This window comes from Agelaius phoeniceus, chromosome 1 (genome assembly GCF_051311805.1).
Source record: "Agelaius phoeniceus isolate bAgePho1 chromosome 1, bAgePho1.hap1, whole genome shotgun sequence".
Classification (NCBI taxonomy): domain Eukaryota; kingdom Metazoa; phylum Chordata; class Aves; order Passeriformes; family Icteridae; genus Agelaius; species Agelaius phoeniceus.
The window spans coordinates 83,836,418-83,857,345 of NC_135265.1; the positions used below are offsets into that span (position 1 = coordinate 83,836,418).

At 35.3% G+C, this 20,928-nt stretch overlaps 1 protein-coding gene across 1 annotated transcript in view; it reads left to right on the plus strand.

Moving 5' to 3' along the window:
• ABCA13 (ATP binding cassette subfamily A member 13) overlaps positions 1-20,928 on the plus strand; it is a 170,371-nt gene that overhangs the window by 24,169 nt on the left and 125,274 nt on the right. The window contains exons 11-18 of the mRNA XM_054640684.2: positions 1,612-6,324; positions 7,487-7,593; positions 9,429-9,547; positions 10,819-10,991; positions 12,185-12,261; positions 12,485-12,606; positions 15,126-15,320; positions 17,124-17,288. Of these exons, the coding sequence (XP_054496659.2) occupies positions 1,612-6,324; positions 7,487-7,593; positions 9,429-9,547; positions 10,819-10,991; positions 12,185-12,261; positions 12,485-12,606; positions 15,126-15,320; positions 17,124-17,288 (5,671 nt within the window). The remainder of the gene's footprint in view (positions 1-1,611; positions 6,325-7,486; positions 7,594-9,428; positions 9,548-10,818; positions 10,992-12,184; positions 12,262-12,484; positions 12,607-15,125; positions 15,321-17,123; positions 17,289-20,928) is intronic.

Here is a 20,928-nt window from a genome sequence, read left to right on the forward strand (position 1 = left end):
TTTTGAACTAGGACATGAATTTGTTATCTTATATGTTCTGCAAACAAAGTTGAATTCCCACAAGTAGTTGGTGTGACACAGTAATACTTCTCATGTATAGCAAGTCCAGCGCATCTGAAATATTTAGAATTTTTATTGTAGAGGTCAGCCCAGTTGTGCAGGGGATCTTGTAGCAGAAGCCTTCATCAACAGCTACAGCCTATGGAAAACAGAATTTTAAGCATATAGAATTAGTTGTACATATGTAATTTGCAATCTCATCTAGGGCACTCTGTGATTTCTTTTGATGTTTTTGAGCTTTCTTTACAGTTTCAAGTTCTCTGTTTGGTTCATGACAATGCAAATGTAAACACTTTATGTGAAGATTTGGCTGCAAGCCCTGGACTTATTAAGAATGATATGTTTTGTCAAGCTGTTCAAATATTCCTGCTCTGGAAGGTTCTACAGAGGAGTTAAGCTGTACATAAAGGGAGATAATGTTTGTCATAGTTGGCAGAGGCTCAAGAAAGGTCTATGGCAGAGCACAGGAACTGATATTTTCCTCTTTCCAGTGGCATGTTAGAAAGGAAATTCCAAATATGGAATGACTTGCATCGCTTCCAGGAGTTATAATATTGACCTCAGTTTCTCCTTGCTTGTAATTACTTGTCAACTAGTAAGAGAGAGATTCCCTTATCAATTAGTAAGAGAGAGATTGCAGTCAAATTGTTTAAAAATTTAGTAGGGTGTTTTGAAATTTGGTTCTAATTTATAAAAGGAAACTGCTGTGCTGCTGCAGTTGTAAGCAACAACAATGTATTTTTTAGCAGTTTTATCCTTTTGTTTGCAGCACACAATGTTTTTGTGCTCTACCTCTGTTGATTGCAGAGTCTGGAGAGAAAGGAAATATATTTAAGGAGAAGATATTTTCAGCCTGAGGCCTCTACATTCAAAGACTCTTTTTTCCATGCACCTCCTCTTGACCAGTCTTACAGAGCTAGTAGTTGTTTTTTCTTTTGATAAATAATACTGACACAATAGAAACATCAGAGGGTGCATTCCAATTTTCACTGTGATTTCACGTTTTTGTAGATACTAAAATAACAGTATTCAGCTACCAGGCAGTCAGTTGGAATGTTTTAACTTTCAATAATTATGAGAAAACAAAAAATTATTTAGAATTCATGGAAAATTAGATGTTTTGATCGATTTTATTGACACATTCCTTTCTGTAAAATAGTTAGTCTGTGGAACATGAAATCTTTGTTCTTTTCAGCAGCTGAAAATGTGATGCACTCAAAGGTGTTGGACTCTGGCTTCCAAGCTTGATTATAAGTACTGATAAATGCACAATTCTTTAACTGCTGTCTGCATTCAGGTTTTGATTTGAATGAGGTTATGACTTTCCAGTAGGGTTTTTGTCCATACTTTTTGAAACCCAAAACAATTGTCAGTTTTGCTAATTCAGATTTTGTGGTTAATTTGTGACTGCTATTTAAATTATATTTGGAATTTCCTTGAATTAAGTAAATAAACCTAGATTCTAAAATTTTAATAATATATAGTTAAAAAACCTTGGCTGCCTGCTAGATAAATAACAAGAAAAAAACTTACGATTGATTAATTTTTCAGGATTTTGACGTCTTTCAAAGAGTTTTTGAAGACAGAAGAAAACTTAAGGATTTCTGGTGAAAACAAAATGGATCATCTTTTTCACCTTGTAGAAGCCATAGAAAAAATTATAATGTTTGATTTCTCAGTTTCTTCAGACAAGTCTCTAATTGAAAATGCCTTGAATAATGCAATTATATGGATAAAAAATTTTGCTGAGGGGAAGGAATCTGCCGCCAATTTCTCACTTGCAGTTTCTGGACTCCATAATGACCTGCAAAAAAATTTCCAGCCTCTTCAGAGCATTTGGACAAAAACGAAGACAGAACTTTTCTGGCGTATAGTGGAAATTGTATTCCATGAACTAGATTCTAGGCTTTCTCTCTTGAGTCAAGTAGAAGAGGGAGAGGTAATTGAGACCCTATCTAGAATTTTATCTTCCATTACAGAAAATAAAATCTATAACAGAAGTATGGTGTTGCTCAAAAAGATCCTGACTGATTGGCCAGAGTTAAATATTACTGCTTTGGACCATTTAAAACATTTTAGTGAACACTTTCGGAGAAATCTCTATGAAGTTGGATCATTGTCTGGTGATCATGTCAATGTCTCATTTAGCACAATTCCTGGAGTGAGTAATACCTCTTCTTTATTGCTCTCCAATCCAACCTTTATGTATAAGGTACAAGAATTAGGAGAAATTGTGCATGATTTCCTCAAAAATATCCAAAAATTAAACAGTACTATTGTGGCCTCCCTTGTTCCAAAAATTTTCTCTCTGTACCAGAAGGATGATCTGGTTTTAAATATTAAGAGCAATAACACTCTGTTAAAACTTCTTCATGAGGTTTCAAAAAGTATGTCATCCTCTCAAGTATGGCATGATTTGCAAAATAAGGAACTAGTTTTTGATTTTCTGTTTGAAACTTTTGATCTTCTCTGGAATCTCACCAGTAAGTCTCTCTGTGAAAAATTACTATTAATTTACAACTATACAGAGTTTCAAGCACAGTTTCTTGCACAGAATGGAAAAAAAGATATACAAGTTGTTTATGACATTCTGAGCAGCCTTAAAACTTTATTTATAGATGAAGAGCTCCAAACAGCTGTCTTATGTTATTTGGAAGAGTTTCTTGATCTCCCTCCAGAATGCCTGGTAAATAATGGATGCACTGATTTCTATCTAGCAAACATGAGTTCAGTAGAGTATTCAGCAGAGGTTTATGACTTACTTCTGCTTCCATTGGACAGTGTCCTGTCTGATGTAACAAACTGGGGAGATAAGGTAAGCGTGCCTTCTGCTTTGCACTGCACTTTTACATGGCTTCAGGCATGGACTGAGATTTTTGAAGAAGCATCGGAAATCTTAAATTTGAATTCAACCTTTTTTGTCTGCCTAAGAGATGATTTGGCATATCTCTCTGAAAACCTTTTAAATGTAACTCAAGATGAACTGTGCAATAATACAGCTATGGCTATTGTTGAAGCTACAGGAGCAGCAATGAAGCTTTTAAAAGCTGTTTTTCAGGAACATGGCAATTTAAATGACTTGAAAGATTTTGAGGCTTTCCTTGTTAATTTTCAAAGTGTAATTAACAATGCATTTGAAGTCACAAACTTGCTTAAAGATAGCAGTTTAGAAAGTGTTTTAGAGACAATAGGAGCTGTGATAACTAAAATTCAGAAATCTATACTGAAGATTGTTAATGAAGAGTTTTTGAATTCTTGGCTAGATGCTTTCATCTCAGGAGCATCTGAGGGAGAAGATAAGGGTGCTGGTGTATTTTCCATTGAAAATTCCCTTTCTACTATTCTTAAGCTCTCCCAAGAGGAACTTGAAATTATTCTCACTGAGATAAATGCCACATCTGCTTTTTTGAAAAGTGTACCTCAAGACAAATATATGGCTTGTATCAGCATTTTCCAGAATATTACCAAACTAATTTTGGGTAATAGTCTGAAAGACATAAGCTACTTGCAAACAAATTTTTCATCTCTTCTTAACTCCTTTCTAAACTTTCATAGTATAATGGATGAAGCAGAGGATTGTAACATGTGGATATATGGATTAAGTAATCACACTGAAAAAAACAAGTCACCTTCCCACCTTGAAAGTGCAAAACATATTTTATTTCTTCTGCAATCTCTGGGAAATGCTGAGACAGATGCTAAGCTAATGAATGTGATGGACTTCGTTAATTTGGTTTTTAATTTGACACTCCCTGAATGTTCCCTAGATGGTTCTAATGTGATTTGTGCAAGTGTTTATTTCAATATCATAGCAAAAACTTTGAAACTTATTCTCCCCGATCTTTATGTCAAACATGACATAAATGTGCTTGAATTTATTTTTAAACTTTTAAATGATTCTGGAGAGCAAATACAAACCGTTATCAGTGATTTAGTTGGGAGCTCATTGTATGTGTCAAATAAGACCCGTTTTAGTCAGTCGACCCGTGGTTTCAACCGAACTTCAAGAATGCTCCTTAATCCTTTTCACCACATTTCTCTTATATCAGTGGAACTCTTGTCAGAAATCCAAAGTCTTCTGAAAAATAAAACTTTTGACTTCCAAGAAAACAGCTCCTCTCATCTGGACAATGAGATTGAACCTTTCTTGCATGGGAAAAATAGGAGTTTGCTGATGGAGTTCTTTCAATATATGATTGGAAAACTTGACTCAAACTTGCAGAATGAACATAAAACATTTCCTCAGAAACTGATAGAAACAGCAGGTCTGAATATTGAACTGGTAAGAAAGGCACTTGAACTTTTCAAGTCACCTTCTTTTGCTGACTTTCCATTAAGAGATGAAAAGGAGCTTCTAAATCATATGGTTGCCTTGGTACAAATCATGAGAAACATGGATGTTGAGTTTTTGATAAGTAGATTCAAACAGATCCAGGAGAACCTAGAAAGTTTCTTTAAAAATATCAAACCTTTTAACCTTGAGAACTCTGGGTTAGGTATCTTAACAGACTGGTGGGATGCATTTGAGAACATATCATGTTACTGGAACCTGACTGGTGTACGCCAAATAACACAGCTTTTTGAACATGATGAGCTCTACAACACAGAAGATGTGTTCAACCTCCTCTTTGATGTCATCAGCCTTACAGAAAGATTGGCACATGGAAATGTTACAGAAGCATTAACGGAAATATATGCTTTCATACTAACTCAGGAAGAAAAAATGCCAATGTTTACTGATGAGGAGCTCTCTAACCAAGTAGAAGATCTTCTAACATTGCTGGAGATGTTGGCAGACACCTCCGATGAACCTGGAGAGGCCTTTGTTTGTTTTTCTGCAGCATTCTGCTGGACTCTCACAACAGCAACACCTCAGAGTGATACCACTGTTAAACCTTGTGACATGGTGCACACCAATTCTACTCTTCATTACAATGCAGTCATTGAAGTCATTAAGGAGCTTAAACTCATTGCTTTGGATGACAGTTTCACTTGTTCTATGGAGGACATTCAGATGGATATAATTCGTAATCTGACTTGCTTTTTTCATCAGATTAAAGAATGGAACTCTATAATTTTGAAGTTTTCTGAGCTCCATCATATTAATAGCTCAGTTCTCAAAGAGCTGCTAGATTTTTGGAATGAGCTATCCCTTTATGCTGTGCCACTGCAGGTGAATAATACACATGCAATCAATTGTTCCTCCACACCAAAGAGCCAAATGGCTTTACAAATCATAGAAACTCTGGGCAGCATTTCAGTATCAGAAATAGAGATGGCAAAAAGGCTTCTTGAACAGCTGGATAATCTTTATGGTGGCCTAAGCTGGAACAGAGAGTCAAGAACATCACTTAAGAATGTTCTTATTAATGTTAAGAATATGACCAGTGAAGTTTCCAGACTCCTGAATACTGAAGCTGTTCTTTCTTTTCTTTCTGTAATTCAGCATTTAATGACGCTCTCATCTGTTGGAAACCAGACACATACAATGCTTATGACAATATCATCTTTAAGTGGGAACATCAATATAACTGACAACTTTGAGAACTTCTTGTTTCCCGTAGTTACAAGCATAGAAAATTTATTGGTGAATTTTAGTGTTAGACACTTACTTGTGGTGATAGATCAAGGGTTTCAATTACTAAAGTTGGCCACTGGACAGTCCTCTTCAATGGCTCCTGATGTTTCACTAGAGCAGTTTAAGACATCGTCTGTAGAAGCCATATCAAGAAATTTTGAAGATCTACAAGACATTGTGAATGTCATTCTATGCGAGTGTAACGATAAAAATTATTCTAAAATAATGCGTGCCCTAATTCTCCTTATGACTAATGAAAGTTCATCAAATGACCTACTGCTGGCAGTCAAAAATATTATTGCCTTTCTGGAGCTATTTCAAAATAAGCCTAAGAAGGACTATACTGGTATGTGGTTTTGGGACAGTCATTTTATCAAAGAGAAATTGAATAATACTCACCCTGCTTTTTCAGTTTTGCTGAACAGCCTCCTTAACATAATTGCTGATCTTGATGTTGTAGAAGAAACTTTGCATACAAACAATACTGAGCTTCATAAAGTTGACTTTATTGATTCATTTTTTCATAATGCACTGTATAGAGACACTTCTACTCAGTCCCAAAGCAGAACTCTGGAGATCATGGAAGAGATTTTGCAAATGATATTTCAGTCCACTGCAGAACATGACAGGGATAAAATAAAACTCTTATTAATGAATTTGCATAAGGATGTAATGGCAGAACTGAGGTAAGTGTTTTCCATGTACTCATTTTGGGAAGTGTGCTGAAAATGACACAAGGGCTCTCTGTTTATGAACAGCTCAATCAAAATTTTATTAAGTTAATTAGTGTTTCATTTCAGATTTGTTCCAACTTATGTTGTTCAGACCAGCTGTATTTGGTATTCAGAACACATTGTATGGACTAGATTATTGTGTTTAGCTTATGTCTACAATATGTGTTTAGTCGTATGTGTTGATACTTGAATTGGTTTCTTTGGAGCTATTATAGAAACAATTATTTGAGGATACTTGTGTTTTAAAATCCTTACAAGTCTGAATACTGAGCCCCCACTAATTGGTAGGCAGCAGTCATTTTTGCCTTTGGAGCTAAACGTTAAGGAATGCTTGGGCCTAATTCTTTGTGGCATGAGTGGAGGTTTTTTCCTACATCTAAATAGAGCTATACAAAGTTTCTTTAACTTAAATTTGTTGATGTCTTATGGCTATTGAGTTAAGTTGTTCAGTTTAATAAATGCAGTGTCTGAAGGAATCTTGAGCCCACAGTCATATTTGCCTGATTACTCAGATCAGGCATATATAATTCAGAAGCAGAGGAAACCACTTCAGATTTACTGATGGTTTACTTAATAAAAAGGCTGCTGGTCTGCATTTGCTGCATTTAAACAAAATTGAATGAGACACAAGTTGGTTGCTCCAAACAGCTCTAGGGTATCTTGCTGGTGGAGCTACTGGCCCTGCTGACATAAACCAGCTGAGAAATGGCATTGTAAAGTTGATACATGAAACCATTGTCCATCAGGGCCAAGTATTAACCTAATCTGTTGAAAAATATCAAAAGCAAGTACTAGAAAAGTGGTTTATTTTCCCTATGTGCTGGTTATCTGCTCTTTACGATCAAGTCAACGTATTCTGTGGCCTCTTAGTATTTCTGAAGCTATTATGATTTTGCTTATTTTGTGAAGGTGTTTTCTAGCACTCCTAGGGTATGTTTTTTAACATGGAAGTATTATATTCTGATTTTGAAATAGTTCAAACAAATGTAATAACTCTTAATACTGAAATCCTTGAGTGGTTCATTGAAGACTGTATTTGTGCCTTGTCACTTGAAATTTTTCTGTGGTATACCCTTGGAATGAAAATAATGTTTTCTTATTGATATTTCTACAGAGCATCTAAAATCTGCAACATTCTTCAGGAACGTTTATACCCTGATAGTGTCGTACTATGGCAGAAATTGCAATTTACCATTTTGAATATTCTCAAAATCTTTTCAGGTTGGTTACCACATTAGTGACTCTAGGACCTATGTGTTAGTGCTGTTAAGTTAAGGCTTTACTCTAAGCAAACTTTTGTACAAATAAGGTAATTTGGGTGATGCCAAGCACACCAAGCATACTGATGCCTGGAAATTAAACCAACAGAGGCACATGAAGAAATCTGATACAGATCACACAAAGGAAACATTCCTTTCTGGAGTGTTCATGTAGACTTAAAATCCCAGGGAAAGCAGGAAGCATGCTGCTCCTCCTCAGCTAGTGAGCTGAGTCAGGTCACAGGGTTTTTTTTTAATGAGGCAGACTTGCCACAGGGTAGTGTGTATTTGACAGTAAGGAAAAACGGGGCAAGTATTTAAAGGAAGTAGCCTCTCTCACTTCTGGCCTTGTCACACCAGTGAATTGGCTACCTGTAGCTGAAAACCTTCACCTTCAACAAATTGTTCAAATTTTAATGTGTTACCTTGTTTTATTCCTTATGTATATGCTCCCAAGTGTGCATTTAAGAAAGGCTAAAACCTTTCAATATAGATATTGACCTGAGTATAAATTCATAATATGATTTCTTTGGGAAACAAAAGTCAGTGCTTTTCAGAGCTCATATTTTAGCCAACTATGCCCCGAATTGTTTGTAAAGAGCAATTAGGAGACATTAACCTGCCCTTCTAGGGCAAGGGACAAAATCTGTAATGTCTTATGCCAAATTAATTTCCAAAAGAGTGTAAGATGTGATTACAACCCAGTTTTGACTCTCTTCTCCACTCTCCTGTGAGGGATGTAGTTCCAAAGAGTAAAACAGTAGTGCTATTGAGCTAGGATAAGTGATACTGCAATTGTGTAGCCAGGTACCTGTGTTCTGTCCTTGACCTCTGAAGAACAGTCTTTTTATTGAGAGAACTGAGATTAGGGAACTAAATTTCTGTCATTGTCATTTCAATCCTCTGTTCGTGGAAATGTTTCAAAATGTTTCATTTGTTACAGAAAATATTATGAAACCTAATGAGAAAAAATAAAAACTGCTTGATTTGGTTTGATTTGAGGAACAGTATTTTATTACTTCTATGAGCAAGATCAAGGTTTGCTTGTTTTAGAGGCAGTGTTTAATGTTTATTATTCTTCCTACTTGATTTAAGAAACAAACTTAAGGAAAAAAAAACATAGTTCAAAAAATTGCCTTGATATTGAATGAGAATGCAGCAGTCAAGTCAAATTCCTTCACTACTATCCCATGTACAAACCCACTGCAGACAGCAGAAAGGAGGCTTTTTCCAAGGATATGGTGGCTGCAAGCTTGGGTAGAAAGAGTCTCCATGGATGACCAGGGGGTAATACTATCACCCTGTATGGTTTCATTATCCCAAGATATGGATAATACCTATGTAATGCTGTTTTCCTCCCCTTGTAGTTTGGGTTTGAAAGTTACTGCTCACTGGAGGGTTACTAACACCCAGGTGTTCCTAGAGGGAAATAGCATCAGGGGAGCCTGCCCGAGGAAAAGATAGATGTGGTTAATATACTCAGCTTCTCACAGTCATGAGCTCTTGCTCATGAAGAACAAAAAGGAAATTGTCTTCTCTGGTTCTGTAGCAGGTAGGGATGCTCTTATTCCTGATCATAAAAATGTAAAGGAGAAGAGTAACTGAAATTGAATCAAACCAGCCTTTCTTGTCCTCAGAAATTATGCATACATTTACTTAGAAATATTTCTCTGTGCCTTAGCACATCAAATGTTCTTTCCTTTTAACAAATTTTCTCTCCCTTACTTGTTGGCCAACTTTAAATTTGATTTCAAGTTGGTTTTTTATCTGATTAAATCTGGACATTTTCTCTTACAGAAGAACCCATTGTCTTTAGCAACATTTTCTGTGCCATTTCCAAGTGTAAAGATGGATTAATGAGTCACTTGCTCTTCGCTGTCTTTGAAGGGATTGCTGTGGTTCAAGATCATTATCAGGTCTGAATGATTTCCTCACCTACAAGTGTACTTTACAGCATGCATTAAACTTCAGAAACTAATGAAAGTTTCCTTTTTTCCCCACTGTCTGAATGACAAGTCTCCGCAGTGGCTATACAAACCTGAGGTTTAAATAGGTATAGCTCTGATAATTTTGATAGAGATACCCAGAAGAAATTCCTTAAATTAGCATTGGTGAGCTTTACAAAGTATGACATTGAATTATTAGAAATCCTATAACTAGGATAGTTGGATTGTCGATCAATGTCAAACAGCAGCCCATTTTTAATTTCATTAAATTCCATCATTCTGCTAATTTAATGAGTTATAGTATATTTATACTTTAAAATCTTCACAGGAACATTTGTGAAATTAGGCGTGAAACAAATAAACTTCTTAGCCAGAATAATTAAGGCTAAAATAACAGTTATGATTACCAGTTGGGTTCAGTCTGTTTTTCTTTAACATGACATTGCTAGCAGGTGAGAGTAATATTTGGCATATAGAGGCTCATCCAGAGTTGAAAGCAGGCCTTGGTAGCACACGTGTGTGTAAACAGGCAAGTGTGCTGTACACAGATAAAATACTGAAGTCATACTTTTTAGTATAGAATCTGTCTTCTCTTTATTAAATAGCTCTTCTGCTGTGTCAACCTGGACATTTTTCTGATATGAACAGCAATGTGTTAAACACATGACAAGTGGCATCACTCAAAGCAGACTTTTGCAGGCCAAATGTGTTGTGTAGTCACCACCCTTCTATGACCTACTTCTGCAAATATTAAAAGCTTTGCAAAATTAACATTGTAAATATTCAGCAGAAAACATAGAAGTGCATACTATGCAGAGCATAATACGTTAAAAACTTTGGGTATGAGGATCCAGATATTTTGGATTGTTGAATCAAAACAGATGCTCAAAACAAGTGGAAAAGATAAAATGGTCAGACTAAAATAAAAAAAGGAAAAAGAACAGCTCATTTAATTTTGAAACAAATTTTAAAAGGCTGGCATTTCTATTGGTTGATGACTGTCCATGACAGGCTAGTTCAAATTTCCAATCTTATTGTCTCCAAAACTCAAATATTTGAAAATTCCTTGCTTCTTGAAAACATTTATTCCAGTTTCAGTTAATCATACAATAACTACAAGAATATTATTTTACCCAAATTCTCATTTGAAGCTACAAATCATCTAGTTGCTGAGAGCTGCCACTTCTAGCTGTAACACAATTTCATGAATTTACTAACCATGTGATCACTGTGTTCTGCAGGATGTTGGAAGATACTTGACCGCTTTCAACAAGGGAGATTGTGAGAGTATGGTATATATAAACCAAAAACTTTCCGATGCTTTGGAGAGCTTTGTGGGAGCCTTGCAGAATACCAGCAGTGACAGCTGTGAATGCCAGCTAATGTTGGGGAATGTCCAGAGACGACTGCAAATGTAAAGCCTTTCACATTTTGGTACCTCAAATGGTTCCTCATCATTAGTGATGTTATTCTGTGCATATGTCTGTGTTCTAAACTAAGTGATTACAGGAGAGATACTGTCTTTTTAAGCTTTGTTAATTTAACTTCAAACTGAGTGGATAAAATATAGAAATTATTTAAGTAATTAAGAATAACTGAATATTCCTAAAAACCCTTCCATTTTTTTGCCAAGAACTTGCAGCAGATCTTGCTACTCCACCAGCCGAATGCTTTGGATCACAACTAAGAGAATTTTCAATTTCCTGTGACTCAAGTTAGGTCAAAATTTTGATACCAAATTTTTTATTTATAGCTCTTTTAATATAGCTTTTCCTCTCAAAATCTGAATATCTTTTTGTGAAATATTAAGCATTCAGATCAGTTCAGCAGTTCAAAGAGTTAAAAACACAGTAGTGTGATTGTAAACTGACGGGATTGAAGTCCAAACAACTTCTCATAGTTATTTGCGTGGGGAAAGCCATTAGATTTTAAGTAAAGCTGCTGCTACAGAGTGTTTCAAATTTGCAATCAGCTAGAAGTAGATAACATTATAATTATTGCTATACTGGTTTGACTGTTGGATTGTTTTCATAACAGGCTTGAATGGTGTCTGTGAATTACAATAATAATACAGAAGAACTTGAGCCTAGATGCTGCTCCTAAACACCATGGGCTCATGTCCACTTTTGAAGAGAAAACCATATCTAATGAGTGCATACACTTTATTACTTAAATTATAGTTAGATAGGTTTCTTTTCATCCTGAACTGCAGTGATTTGTATTTCTAGGTTTTTAAAATGTGTGTTCAGTGAGAAACATGGAAGTGAGATATTGCTAGACCTGTCCTTCTCTATAAGCTACTGTTTGCTAGGGCCCTTAGCCATTATGGGAATCTATCTCTACATATGTATATATGTAGAGTTGCACACGTGTATCTCTACATATGCAGCCTCATTTAGGCATGAAATATGATGACCACTGCACCATGTAAATGCTGCATGAGAAGGTCTGTAGAGGTGCTGACTGTGTGCATATTGTGTGCACAAAGAGCACAGTGGGACCCTATTGCCTCTTTTAGTCCTGTTTCACTGTTCATGTTTGTCTTCATACATCGAAATGCTAATGACTTGGTTCTGATAGCTTGTGAAACTAAGGCTATCATTCCAGGGTGACTGAAAATTTGGAGCTACAGTTGTCGGAAAACCCAGCGGCGGCTTTCCTCAAGAATTTTAATCTTGTGAATGGTGGGTTCCAGTTTTCTTCACTTTTTCTATAAGTGTAATTTTGTAGGACAATAACTGTTTCTTTGTTTTTCCAACTTCAAAGGGATACTATTTATTACTACACTCCTACTATTGACATAAGGCAATTTTGTCACGCACAGTGAATTGAATTGAAAGGATACAATCTGTAGGGAATTTAATTAATAAATTTGGTGCTGTTGGTACTATTTTCTTTCTCTTCCAGATGTGAAAGTCAAAGATCTTGTGCAGAATATTACTCAGTTGAGGCTGGATATTGTTTCTTCTGTCAATATTTCTCAAGAAACTGTCAATACCCTTTTGGAAGCCAGTGTCTCTCATTCGGAGGTAAAAGATCAAAAAGAGGTGTCAAATTAGTGGGTTAATCTATAGCATGGTGTGCCAGCTGAAGCAAAACAAATCATGTTGTTTGTGTGGAATCTAAGATTTCCACATGAAATACTTTGGGAGTTTTAGGACTTTAAAGTAATATTGTGATGCATTAAGAGGTCAGTTTATAGTAGCACTATTCCTCTTGTCTAAATGGCACTGCTTCATTACTTTCAGCAATGTTTTACCCTCTTGTGCTGATGCAGAATTGGAGCTTTGCTGTCTTGGTATTGTGGAAAAGATGAGGGTTTCTGGAGATATCATTTTGTATCTTACCACCTCTGCTCCTTGTGGTATGGAGTTGTCTTATGTATATATTTTTTTAAAATTCCTTTGTCTGTTCCTCACTGTTCTTACATTATCTTACCACAGTATTGCTTTACTTTCACCTTGAGATGTTGACTTTTGAGTAATTTTCTGAGGGAAAGGACCATTGCTTTTTTCCTGTGATCCCAGTGATCAGTTGAAATCATGAGAAATGCCAGCTGCCTAACAGGTTCTCTCTGCTGTGAGTGTCTGTTGAAGAGCTGGGGGTACATTTGATGAAAATTGATCAGCTCAGTCAAGCAGCCACTGGGTGTCAGTGATGCTCCGCTTGCAGAAACGGCCTCAAGCTCTGTTTGTGAAAAGTGCAGCATTAAAAAGGCATTTCAGACCATCATAACTACTTATAGATGATTTGTTCTTTTGCTTCTGTGGCACTGTGACTGCCTTTATTGTTAGCTTGTTATTGAGATACCACTAAATGGTAATGAGAGAAATCATCTGAAAGCAATTCAGTTAAATGGGATTCAGTGCACCTTTGATCCTTTGGAATAATAATGCTAATTAGCTGAATTGTCAAATTACTTTCCATCATTATTTTTTGCTAGTCTTATGTAGAGCTTAGATATATACACACATCTCACATTTGGATAATGGTAAAGAATTTTTTGTTTGCTTAGTGCTTATATCCTCCCCCAGTCCAACTGGAGCATTAAAGGCCCGTGTCTCTTACTGATTATGAAAGCTGCACAAGTACTTTCTAGAGCTGTATTTTAGGCATGCCCATTATGTTTATTGTCTATAAAGCCACTGTCTGATAACCTAATGATAGCTATAGGCCCATTGTAGCCCTATATTTCTGTGATTATATACTACTACTGTGCTTTCCTCTGGAACAGTAAGAGTAACCCTGGGAATTTTTTGTGCTTATTTTATTTACCCATAATTTCTGCCACAATGTTTTGTGCTGGCCGTGCTCATTGCCAATTGATGAAATGACTTGAAATCACTTAAAACCTGTAACCTGAAGACTATAAGCGTTCATTTACTGAGTGTGGATTAGCTCTGGCCCTCAGAAAGCTGCAAGAAAATTTCAGAGGAACTTAACCCAGGGGATAAAACATAGAATGTGTTAAAACTGCACTGAAATGGTGATATAGATTTGAGGCACATTTGAAATAAATTTCCAATTGCATCACAGTCAAATTTCCTCCCCAGCAAGAAGTCCAAATCAGTATCATCTTACACTGCTTGCAGAATTATGTTGGTATTCTGTTCCTTGAATGCACACACAAAAAAGTGAATCTTTAAATACATAGAAAAGCTTGTAGAATCACAAAGGAAAAATTCTGTTCCAGAATAAAAATCAAAAAATCTAATTTTTAGGTTGAAAAATAAAATGTTCATAGGAATTAGAGTTAAATTGCATATCCTGACTGTCTTGCATATTCTTTCCCTGATTGGGTGCTGTTAGCAGCAAGAGATGCATTCAGTGGAGGTAGTAGAGGCAGATTTTGTCCTAAGCAGTAAAACGGAGCCCTGTTCTGTGGCTCCTAAAGACTCCTAAAAAACTTGCAATTTTTCTGGACTTGTTGAGAATGGGTAGGTAAGAGCTCCTGGGATACCTGGGCTTCAAGCACTTCAAACCATTATCCAAGAATGTTTTATTATAGCCTCACCCAGGGTCTGCTTAGGCATTTGTCCCTTTATCTGCTATTAAATAATACTTTAAGCAGTGTTTAACTGAGAAATGTGAGCTGGCTCAGAGTAGATATTATGCCACATAGGCATCCCCAAGTGTTCATTTGTGTCCTTTGAAATAAGGAAAGACCATTTTGTTTCATGTTAGTGATTCACACACCTAGATTTTGATCTTCAGGTGTTTCTGCAGCAGAGGTGTATATCTGCTAGAAGGAGTATACTCAGCATTGTAAATATGCCTGCTTATGGTATGAATGCTCAGGAATGAATGATTGACCTGAGAAAAATGAAAGCAAATCCTTATAAGAAATATACTTCATCTTTTTATATGTACAAGGAGCATAAAGTAGGAACATAGCAATCTGATATAAAGCTGTATGGTTTATTATTTCAGGTCTGTTGGTGCCTGCAAATTATCATGTTACTGTGACACAAATTTTCACCTTATTGACTATAAAAAAAGGTGATGCATTTCAGAGAGAAAAATTTTTAATACATATATATTGTGATAGGTTCTTTACAGTGCCCTTGTGGTAGCTTTAACTGGAAGATGTGATGAAGAAGTACTTAGCCTGCTGCTAGAGCTCCCTGAAAACAATAGAACTTCCCTGGTAGTGGAAGAATTATGCTCTTTACCAGCACTGGACTTGTATACTATGTTTGTATTGATTATACAAAATTTGAATGTCCGTCACATCATTTACCAGGTAAGATTTTTTTTGGAAGGTAATATGAAACATACAGGTAGATAGATTAATAATTATGTTTTTTCTTCAGATGTTCTTTCTCTATGAAAGCAAACAGAAGACATATGTTACTTTTTGTCTTTGTTTTGCTCCCCAAATAGAACAGTTGAAAAATAGGTCTGATAGATGCTTCCTCAAGAAAATTATCACTGAGGAGTTAATTACAAAAGCTTTGCAGAAAACACAGGAGGTCAAAGACATTGTTTTAATAATCTTTAGCAGAGTTTGCAGTTCATGCAATTAGTCACTTCATTATTTGTAAGACTGGAAGACTGATCTGACAATATTTGAACTAAAACCAGCATAGGTGCTTGCATCACAAGAATGACAAAACTATTTTCTAGGAAGAATTCATAGCACTGTGGATGGAGGTGTCTACAGCACAACTGTGTTATCTGTATAACTGTAGATAATCTGGAATCTAGTGTGGATATTCAGTGAGATAATGGTTTTATCTGTAAGAGCAGAATTATTGAATGGGGTAGTTAGAAGACATTTAGTTCAGTTCTTTTGGGAGTAACTGATTGACAAAACATAAAATGTGAGCATAAATAGCTGAAATATCCTTATAACATTGTGAGGAAGAATGGCTTGTTCTAAAGCCATAGGACTCTGGTTGTATTCTGGATGTTTCATGTTTTATTCTGGATGCTGCATGCTCAGTTAAGCAGATAGATATCGAATTTTAAAAACAAGACAATTTCCCATTGTGGGTAAAGATGCCTGAGGGGAAAGAAAAGACTTCCTGAATTATCTGCAAACCTAGGGGAAAAAAAAACCAGAATAAAATAAACCAGTGCTTATTCTGATGAGTGTTTCTACTGAACTCTACAGACACCTAATCAAATTCTAGCAAAGAGTAAAAAATATTGTCAGCTCATCCTAAATTGTGATGGAAGTTCACTACTTTTTTAGCAAAATAAGATTTTTTTTTTAATGGGTATCTTTCAATTTTTTCTCTTAACTGTGTAAGACTGAGAAGAAAATCAAGTACAGACATTATAGTAGGAAGACAAAGGTGGATAAAATATATAATCAGAGGGAGCACTGAAACTATATAATGAGATTATATTGGTTTTATTATTTTGCATAGACAGGTAACAATGAATCAGTTTGTATTATCATATCATCTAACTAATCCCCAAAAGCAAAGGGAACAGAGAGAAAATCCATAATGACAAATTTGCATGGTGGAAATAGCAAACAGCCAATTGAACTTAGGTCAAGTAGGTAATAAAATGCACACAATTATTTTCAGCATGAAAAATTCAAAGACAGGAAGAGTGTGTCAGGAAAGTTAGTTACTTTAGGAGTTATATTAAGCAATAAAAGTGGTTTCTAAATTTAATTTAACTTACAAATTATTTTTAAAATATGAAATTATTGCATTGAACATTTTTAAAGTGGTGAAAGAAAAGTTTTTATTAACACTGAATTCTAAAAGGATAGAATATTGCAGATCCCATTAGCATCTTGGCTTGGAAAGCTCTCTTCAACTTGGCAGTTGTAAACATGTTTTCTGAATATTAATCTCTGTTTTGTCATAAGCCAGATCTAACATTAGATTACAGAGAACTTCTCCTCAGTTTAATCTGAGAGTAACCGGGGAGTTATATCAAAAGGAGTTTTGTTAAACATGGTTTGTAGGAACATTGTATTATCAGTTTTAGAAAAAGACTGAATAATTTTGCACGCTTCATTGAAAGGTTAACATTTGTTTCTAACTGGAATTTCCTGTTGTTTTTTTTTTCCTTCTTTTCCAAGGTCCAGATACCACCTGAGGTAGGCAATGTATTAAATCTACTACTGGATGTGGTTTCTAGTATCAGTTCGCTTCTCAATAAAGTCCAACATGTCATGGAAAAGCTTCCAGTGTTCCTCCAAGGAATTCAAAATATTGGTGTGCTTGACATCTCTGCATTGCAGCAGGTATGTGTAAGATTTCAATATGCAAAATTAATTCCCCTTGTGAGGTGATTAGGTAAGGATATGTGCTTAGGAAGGAGGCACACTAATAGAAATTATTTCCTAGAAAGTAGGGAATGCTAAGAAGAGTCCATAAATACTAGGAAGATTCATTTTGTCTCTTTCAAGCAGTCTGGTAATTCTAAAACTAGTGTTGTGATGTTTCTGTCATCTCTTTTTTTCTTAATTTATGAGATTCTATCTAAGTTACCTCAGTGTTTGTCAACTGACTAACATTATCACACTGTGATTTGGAGATAGCTAGGCAGGTGTTTTATGCTAATAGTGTGTTTTTGTTTGTTTTTTAAGAGCAGACCATTACTTTTTAAACAAGAAATATCTTTGCTTTTTTAAGGAATATAAGTTCAAGAGAGCCTATGCAGTTCTTCTATCTGCCTTGTGTTTCTGTTCATGTCACCTAAGGGGTTTGTGTGATGGCTCTGCTTGACATTATAAAAAGTGGCATGAGGTGTGAGTGAGGGTATTTCTTTTGTCTCTGCCTTTAAGGGCAGTTGCTGTATGCACAGCTAGCACACTGGTGGATCTAGTGTTAAATGAATCATCAGAAGGATTTCTGTCTCTAAGCAGGTTCCAATTCCATAGGAAGACATGCTGACCCTCATGGTATTACTTTTTGGGTTTGTTGTCCTTTGTGGAAGCCTGAGGATTGAATCTGTTTTAAAATTGCAAACTTCTGAAAGATCCCATAGTGATTGATGGTGCAATCTGGTTTATTGCTAGAGTACAGAGTAAACCCTGCCCTAAGTACTATTTTCCTTAGTGATACATTTTTCAAGATCTTCTAATCTGTGTGATAGAGACATGTTGAAAAATGCTGCTGTGGTGCATCTATCAGTTTTGAGCCTCTCTTTTTGGGGTAGCTCTTTGGCTGCTGCAATTAATGGTGACTTTCACCAGACATTTGCATTTTTTTCTGCTTTCCTTAAACTAGCTCCATTTGAGTCAGACTTTCCTTCCAGCAAATGAAATATTCCTTATGGACTAAAACCCCGAAGCTCCTTATTTGATAGAAGAACCTCTCAAAAGGTGCTGCTCAAAAAAAGTTTGCAAAGGAACAAATGGAACAGCAGAGGGCCCTCTGCTCACAGTTTTAAGCTATGCTCGATGGCCTCCCCTATTATCCCATAATTTACCATAGATTTAACCTTGGAATAATTTTTGTTCTTTTTTACTTCTAACCTTTTTTGATCACTTTTTTTTCACACAATCTTTATTTTCTAATGTTTTGCTAAATCCCTTTTACTTGTGAAATTGCTGGGGCTTATTGGTCACCTAATAATTTGTGGAAGATTAAAATAATCAGTGCCTATTTCTTTTATTAATAAGTTACATTTTTGATTTCAAGGGCTCTTCTGTCTCCATAACTTTTTTTTTAATTTTGAAGACTAGTAGAAGTTTCCTTTTTTTTTGTTTAAATTGATTTTTTATACTTTCCAATAATTTTTATATTTTCCAATAATTTTTATACTTTGCAATAAGTCTTACTTATTGATTATTTTTTGCTTCTTTTCTATGTTGACCAAACATGTACTATTGAATAAGTGCTCCCCTGAAGTGCATATATTGCTTATACACTTCCCTCCTTAAATGTTTTCTTCAATTTCCAAAAGAGCCTATCCTTATGGATTTTTGTTTTCATGATTACCAAAAGCAAAGTATTTCAGTGATATTGAAAGATTATCAGATAAAGAATGTAAACGTTTTTGGGGTAAAATATGTTGATCTTCGTCAGAAAGACATTGAAGCTAATTAAAAAATACTTCTATAATGAAAGAGGTAATAAAGTAATTGTCAACTATGCATACTAATCAACATGGATTTCTGTCTGAAAGAAAAACTGGAAAGGAAGAAATAACTTTAATGTATCTGTAAAATGTGAAGTTGAATTGAAAAGGTACATGTATTTTAATAAAAGATGATGTAAAACCTGTCAGTATTAACTGGAATATGGTGCCAGGTTCTACTTTTAAAAACACTGAGTGAATGGATAACTCCCTGAAGAAAAACACTGCTGGTTTCAATAATGATTTTTTGCTTGTGTTTTGCTGTTTGAAATTATTCACTTATATTTTCATACCTAATATTTTGGATGCTTGTCACTCATCAACACATAAGCTGTAGGGGACTTCCTGAGTTGCTAAATGCTGTTAATTGTGAGAGATGGCCTCACTCTGTAATCCTTCCACTAACTTGAACAAATTCCCTGTTGAACCTATCATTGTAGAACAACCTGTTGGGGTTTTAAATGAACAAAATCCTGACTTAGGTTTATTTGTGCCTACTATGTTTATTCTTGTATCAAAAATGTTCTGTGGCATTTTTAATGTCTCTGTTTTTTGCTTTAGCTTTTTCTATCAGGCTCTCAGTTGCTTAAGACAGCCTAGCATTGTTTTTGCATGCTGGTTTAAGGCTAATCCTGAATGCCTGGAAGAAGAAATGTGTGCAGTGTTTGAGGGGAATTACAACTGATGACTCTTGTAGCCTGCTCATTCTTGTTTGTGCCTACTAAAATGACTTTCCTAAACTTGCATTCAACTTTTTCATCAGCTGCGCACAGTTTTGTCTCTTAGATGATTAAGGATAAGTGATATACTGAGATGACCTCCATTTTATAGCAAGATCTCATGATTTCAGTTGATAAATAAGATTTTGTACTGGTTATCTTTCTATTCAACTTGCTTTGAATTAGGCATATGTTTTTTTGCCACACTGGGTTCTCATCTTCTTTTCTCCTGCAATGCCTTCAATATTAAATGATAGGCAAATGTAGGCAATTTGCTTCTTTCAGGGCTCACAGGAAAAACACTAACAACTTCTTTGTAATCCTGTGCTTTCTTTCCTGTTAACAGGCTCCCTGCAATATTGTCTTAATGCCATTTTTTCACCGCTAATGATCGGCTGATTAATCGGTTGATTAATTGATGCTTAATATTTTCTGGAGCATGAACATTAATTGGTTGCTAGAGTTCCCCTAAACTTGAGTCAACTGGTAACATTTTGTTGAGAAAGGAATTGCCCTCCCACGTAAATATGTTGTGTTGGTCAGGCATGATAACTTGAGAATGCATTAAATTTTACTTCTCAAATATTTTTTCTCTTTAGTGTTCTCCCCTTGAATTTCACTGTATATCTTGCTCTAATAAACATCAGAACCAGATATCCATTATTTCCTGGATCATTATACTTCTCATTCTTGAGTATACATGATTTTTGTACTTTTCAAATAGTGCCATCTAAATTTGATAGGCTTCTGAAAACTGTTTAATCAAATCAGCAATTTTGCTATTATTCCCCTGATTCTGTCAATTTCAGGATGAAAAATACTTTGTTCTGTTTATGTTTTTTCCCAAGAATTAGGATTATCTATTTGTCTGAATTTATTGCCTTTAGCCCTATGGTTTCATCAAATTTTGAATTATCTTTAAGCTCCTTGTAGTTTTCCAGGAAAATTGCATTATTTTTTCTCTCTTTCTTTCTCTCTAATATAATGATTCAGAATGTATTTTAGATTTATTTTTTGCAAGCACTGTAGCCCAGTATGACTTTGAAGTCTCTTTTTATTAATAACTGGTATTTCTATTCC